Source organism: Tenrec ecaudatus, chromosome 6, assembly GCF_050624435.1.
Source record: "Tenrec ecaudatus isolate mTenEca1 chromosome 6, mTenEca1.hap1, whole genome shotgun sequence".
Classification (NCBI taxonomy): domain Eukaryota; kingdom Metazoa; phylum Chordata; class Mammalia; order Afrosoricida; family Tenrecidae; genus Tenrec; species Tenrec ecaudatus.
Genome location: NC_134535.1, coordinates 76,829,354 through 76,835,874, shown reverse-complemented (window position 1 = coordinate 76,835,874; position 6,521 = coordinate 76,829,354). Strand labels below are relative to the sequence as shown.

The window sequence follows — 6,521 nt, the reverse complement described above, 5'->3', positions numbered from 1 at the left end:
TAGGGAACAAGAATAAAATTCCTAAAGGGGAAACATCAGGGCTGCTCGGTGGATAGGATAAAGTGCCCAATAAAATTCTCATGAGCCCGTCCGTGCAACACTGGAAGATTACATAAGTGCACCGTGTGATGGGGAAAATTCCATTGCGCAACTTTCCAGGACTTTTTCTCACCAGTGCAGTTATCAACTTTCTTAAAATATCTTTATGTTAAGTCCCCACTATTGTCCTATGTCTGTAGAGAAATTCTACCTCAATTACCCTTCAGTCCCCTGCAAACAGGATCATAACCTTTTGAGCTGATTTCCCTGCCTTGAAATTAACTGGCTTCGCAGATCCCCTGGAAAACCACTGTTTGAATTAGACCTTTTTAAAAAAAGATAACCTGAAACAACTAAGTCTGTTTCTGAAAGAATTTGTTTTAGCCATTTCTGGATCAGAAAGTCACGTGAAATAAATGTTGTTTGGAAGGAACCCTTCCATGTACGAAGTGGAAACCGGTAGCAGTACCTTTTGACCTCTCCCGCTATATCTTAAGTTAAAATAGCATGTAGTAAGCTATACATGTCAATATGTGTCAGGTATAAATATTTTCAGTTTAGTGCTAATGTATTTGCAGATATTGAGTGTGACATAAATGTGTATATTTGCAGTAAAGGGGTATGGAAGGACATGCTCCAAAATGATGGCGCTCGTTGCCTCTTTGAAAAGCTGGGTTCTTGTTCTTTGGCCAGGGATTTTTAATCTTTTGGGGGGGCGTGGGGGCGGTTATCTACTCAAATGTCTTAAAAACCCAAACCAAACAAACAAAATTAAAAATAGTCACCTGTTGCCGTCACATTGAGTCTTACCCTGAGCAACCTTACATGACAGAGCAGAGCTGTACCGTGGGGCTCCAAGGCTGAACATCTTCAAAGAAGCAGATGCCTACATATTTCTCTCATGGAGTGACTGAGGGTTTGAACTACTAACCTTTTGGTTAGCAGTCAACCTACCACACTCTTTAAAACTACCTTATACATTAAAGTTTGAATTAGGTTGTTTGTTTGTTTTTAAAGAGCAACTTTATCAGGATTTAAAAAAAATTGGATTCTTGTTGTTTTCCAATTAGTCTCTTTCTAAATGATTCAGATGTTGTCTCCTGTCTCTAAAGACCATGTCCCTATTGTTACTTTTGTTAAGTTTCTTTTTTATCCCCACTACACTGATGATTCGTTAGTAATTTTTGAAGGTAGGTCACAGAGGACTCTTTAGTTTATGTTGCAGATTTGGCGAACAAAACTGAAATTAGAAAACCCTCTTTCTCAGCAAACCCACGAAAGAACATGAATTCTTTAGGAGATCACTGAGAGTTCCTCTGAAGTAGTGTTATTTCCCATGATGAAAAGTACAAGAAAATGGATCCTGGCCTACTGACAGCACATCATCTATCAGGAGGCTCATGAAGGTAGAAAATGCAAGCTATCAAGACTGTTATAATCATGGGTGTGGATTTAATATGTAGGGATTAGGGATTCGCATTTACATTTCATTGATTTCCAGATAATTTAATTGTAGGATTGATTGTAGTTAAGCAATTCATAAAGGAAGGGTTGGTTAATTATTAGAAGCTTAAACTAAGATAAATTCTGTCATTTTAATTTCACTGTCTATTGTGGGAAAGGGTCATAATTGTGTATGGAAAATGGATATTTCCTGATCATATAGAAGTGAGATCTATTATTAGTTTTAATATGAATCTTAATGAAATGACTGTTTGGAGTGCATTACTCTTGAACGGTTCATTCAATTGATATAGTTTTATGCAACAAAAAGTAGGAGATCATCTAAAGGTAGTGAGTGAAATGAAGAATCAAAAGCTCCAATATGAGAAGTAAAAAAATCCAATTTACACTTTCGCTAATAATTAAGATTTAAAACGCTTTCCAATACAATGTAGATAGTAATCATGTTGCCATTGAGTTGATTCTGACTCAGATTTGAACTGTCCCTTGGGCTTCCAAGGCTGTAAGCTTAACGGAAGCCGAGCATGACCTTTTTTCTCCTGTGGTTTGAATGGCTGATTTTTTATTAACAGCCAATTGCTTAACCACTGCACCCCAAGAGTCTTGTAGTTAATAGTAATCCAGATGAAATAGTTAGTCAGTATCCACGCTGTAAGGCCAAAGTTCTCATGGAGGTAAAGTTCTAATTGCTGAAATAGAATTTGCTTTTTGGAGATGAGCACTACTCAGCAGAGTTGGGTTTGAACCCATAGAGAAGCGTGGGCCTCTGTACCTTAAGAAGCAGCCAATTCAAGGATGGAGGTGGGATGCACAAATTGTGCTTCATTGCTTCTCAAGTCGGTCCTTTGCAGATACCAGGTGTGGGTCAACATTTTCTGGAAATCTTCCAGTTTTCAAACAAATCATCAACAGTATATCTACTTTCTCTATGATAGTGGTAGCAATTTGTGAGATTTAATTCTAGAGTTTTGACACATGGTCAGAGCTGAGGCACCACTAAAGTATAGGGGGCATATTTTAAAGTAAATTGAAAATTTTTTTCATATTAAATTAATTGAAGACTCCAAGTAAAATTTCCTTTTGGAGAACTATTCATGAAATTTTGATAGCTGGTCTGATATTTATTTGCTAGACACATACAAATCTCTATACAGAAGACATTGTTACAAATTTAGAAATAAAAAATCCATGGGTTCTAGTTTTGGTATCCTACTGAGCGATGCACCAGATGTACACACAACATCATTGAAATGTAAACTTCTATTTTGTTTGGTAAATAAGTCAAGGAAAAGTCAGATATCACTCTTGTCAAGAGTTAAGGCAATAACTAATAAATATATTCATAGTAGTGCTTCTTATAGGTAAGACTTATTTGTTTTATTTTTCAGGTAAGACTTATTTTAACAGAAAAAAATCCTTCAGCACCCAACCCCAAAACTCAAGATGTTAAACTCAAATACATAATAAATCCAATATTATATCAGTTTTTAGATAGACTCCAAAGACGAAATGATATACCTTTTTGTGGAAAATTAAAGGGTGTTTCTCTTTTTTTCAGGCCAGGGTATTTTAAGCATTGGAACTGTGTTATTGGGGGCACTATTGATGTTACAAAAACAAACTCATTTTCAAAATAATGTATATACTCAGAATAAATATAAGATATTTGTAAGAATTGCTTGCTATAATGAGCCCACTGGAAATAATAATGATAAATTTATCAATATAACAGGGGAAGAGATAGTTAAACTAAAAGCCATTCATATGTATTTACATCCTGATGAATCTGGATTTGGTGAAAAATGAAAAATCAGAGGCTATACTACTACATATATACTGTATGAAAAGTAGTTTACTACCTACTCAAACATACTGTTTTGATTTTAAAAACAAAGTGAGATAAGTAGGATGGGAATGTGCACTTTTATTAATATATCCCCAAGATTCAGGAGAACAATAACATTTGGAAATTAATAATTAGGAGTTTGGGGAACTATACATTGACACTGTCTTTAAGAAGCAAGACTGAGAAATACTAATATTCTAGAGACCAGCAAGAAAAGAAATACCAAAAAATTATAATTCAATAAGTTAAGGTAAGTTATGAAAAATGTTGTGTATAATGTGTGGTCAAAGATATATTTCAAATAGGAATATTTTAATATTATATTCCAAAATAAGAAGTCTTAACATAATTGAACAAAAGCCATTTCATTTGAAAAGCAGAGGTAAAGCCTGTGAGGAAGAGTGCATGGACAGGGATTAACAAAGGAAAAGCATTATGGATCAGGTCACTGATCATGAATATAGATTTGTCCTTAAGAGCCAAGCACTTTTCTAAGTGCTCTATAAAGTAAAACTTAGGGAATTTGGAACCAATATAAGTTGGAAACTTGTTAGAGAATAAAAAGTAAATAATTTCCAATAGAGATCAACAGAAAGTGATAGGACTACATTCTGCCAAAGGCTGAAAATTGGGAATACCCAGAGTTTCAGTTCTCACAGACTCCATTGTGTGTATGTCTCTCTCTAATCTATGCTAAATTTTCAACACAAATATATAATAGGTATTATTAGGAGTTCAATTTTATAGATGGAAAAACTGAATAAGAGTGAAAGCAAACATTTACTGGTGACTGTAATTTGTATTTAAATTTTATATAAGACTGTTGTTATGATGTTGTACACCCATATTTTACATCAAACATTTCTTAATATCTATACAAGTTTCTCATCAAAACACTTTGTTCTGTACAAAATGAGTGACTATAAGTATAACATTTAGAAAGAAAGTCATGAAGGCAAGAAAGGAAAAAGAAGACATGAGAATAAATTTAGAAAAGAAAGCACACTTAAAAAATCATTTTATTGGGGGCTTTCCCAACTCTTATCACAATCCATCCATCCATCCATTATGTAAAGCACATTTGTACATTTGTTGCCATGATCATTTTCAAAAACATTTTCTTTCTACTTGACCCCGTGGTATCAGTTTCTCATTTTCACCTTCTCTCCTCATTGAACCCTTGATAATTTATAAATTTGTATTATTTTTTCATGTCTTACATTGACTGAAGTCTCCCTTCACCCACTTTTCTGTTGTCCACTCCCCTGGGGTGTTGATAGGTAGATCATTGTAATCAGTACCCCCTTCTCCTCCCACCTTCCCCTTCCTCTCCTGGTATGGCTGTTATCAATCTTGATCCTGAAGGTTTTATCTGTTCTGGATTCCCTGAAAAACACACATTTTAAAATAACAAATTTACCTATTTTCTGAATAAAATTGCTTAAGAATTATAAGTGTAAGATTCTGTTTTAGAGCTTATTTTCAGTTTATAATCCTATATAACCCTAGGGATATGCCCTATGCAATCTGTATGTGTGGATTGTGATAAGACTTGTATGAGCCTCTAATAAAAGGTTAAAAGAAAAAAGAAGAAGAAAACGATTTGAACTTGGTTGTGCTGATGATTGCATGAATCTTCTTAATGTAATTGAGCAAGCATATGATTTTGAAGTATATGCCAATAAAATTATATTCTCACTAAAATTTTTTTTAAAATAAATAAAATATAAATTGAGTTTAGAAAGCAATAAAAAAGACTTGAAAAGGTGTTCAAGTGTGGTATCAATAAAGTAATTATATTTTTTAAAATAATTAACTGAAATTCTGAAAACACACCTTTGGGATCAATTTTACTAATGTAGTAAGTAATAATTAGAACCAAAATAATGCAACAATGTATTTGAGATTGTTTATGTTATTTGTTGAGTCATAAGTTATTGATGTAACATATCATCATCATTGTCCTCATAGTACACATCTCTCATTATCAATACAGATTAAGTACAAATCAGAAGTGAATTATGAGAAACCACACAGTCACCACTTTCATCCTGATGGGACTGACAGATGATCCACAGCTGAACGTTGTGGTCTTCTTCTTTCTGTTCGTCACGTACGTGCTGAGTGTAACCGGGAATCTGACCATCATCTCCCTCACCTTCATCAGCTCTCACCTGAAAACTGCCATGTACTTTTTCCTACAAAATCTCTCCTTCTTGGAAATCTCATTTACATCTGCTTGTATTCCCAGGTACCTCTACAACATATCAACAGGTGACAAGACAATCACTTATGATAATTGTGTTGTTCAAGTTTTTTTCACAGACCTTTTTGCTGTAACGGAATTTTTTCTCCTGGCAACCATGTCCTATGACCGATATGTAGCCATCTGCAAGCCCCTACATTACGTCACGATCATGAACCCCAAGATCTGTAGAAGGCTCATTGTTTGTTGCTGGACAGCTGGCTTGTTGATCCTAGTTCCACCAGTAAGCTTGGGTCTAGATCTGGAATTCTGTGACTCTAATATCATTGATCATTTTGCCTGTGATATATCCCCTCTGCTAAAGATCACATGCTCTGAAACATGGCTCATAGAACAGGTGGTCATAGTTTGTGCTGTGTTGACTTTTATTGTAACCCTTGTATGTGTTGTTCTTTCTTATGTATACATCATCAAGACAATTTTGCGCTTCCCTTCTGCCCAGCAAAGGAAAAAGGCATTTTCCACTTGCTCTTCCCATATGATTGTGGTTTCCATCACTTATGGCAGCTGTATCTTCATGTATATCAAACCTTCGGCAAACAATTCAGTGGCCATTAATAAGGGTATATCGATACTTACGACTTCCATTGCTCCCATGCTGAACCCCTTCATTTACACCCTGAGGAACAAGCAAGTGAAACAGGTTTTCAATGAGTCAATGAAAAGAGTTGCACTTCTCTTAAATAAGTGAAGGAATTTGCTAACGTGAGCATATCCCACTTTTAAAAATATTTTGTTTTGAATTGAGTAAAAGTTTGCAGAGAACAATGTCAGTTTTACATCCAATGGTTCATATACATTTGTTTCATCTTATTCATTGCAATCCCTTTGATGTAACATCACTCTCTCACGTCCTCCTTGAGTTTTATATTTTCATTCCTCCTTCTTTCTTATCCCTTCTGAACT

At 34.8% G+C, this 6,521-nt stretch overlaps 1 protein-coding gene across 1 annotated transcript; it reads left to right on the top strand.

Moving 5' to 3' along the window:
• The first annotated feature begins 5,346 nt into the window (after positions 1-5,346).
• Positions 5,347-6,306, top strand: LOC142450912 (olfactory receptor 6C2-like). Its single transcript, XM_075552848.1, has one exon. The coding sequence runs from the start codon at positions 5,371-5,373 to the stop codon at positions 6,304-6,306; it is 936 nt and encodes a 311-aa protein (XP_075408963.1). The 5' UTR covers positions 5,347-5,370.
• Positions 6,307-6,521: the final 215 nt, after the last annotated feature.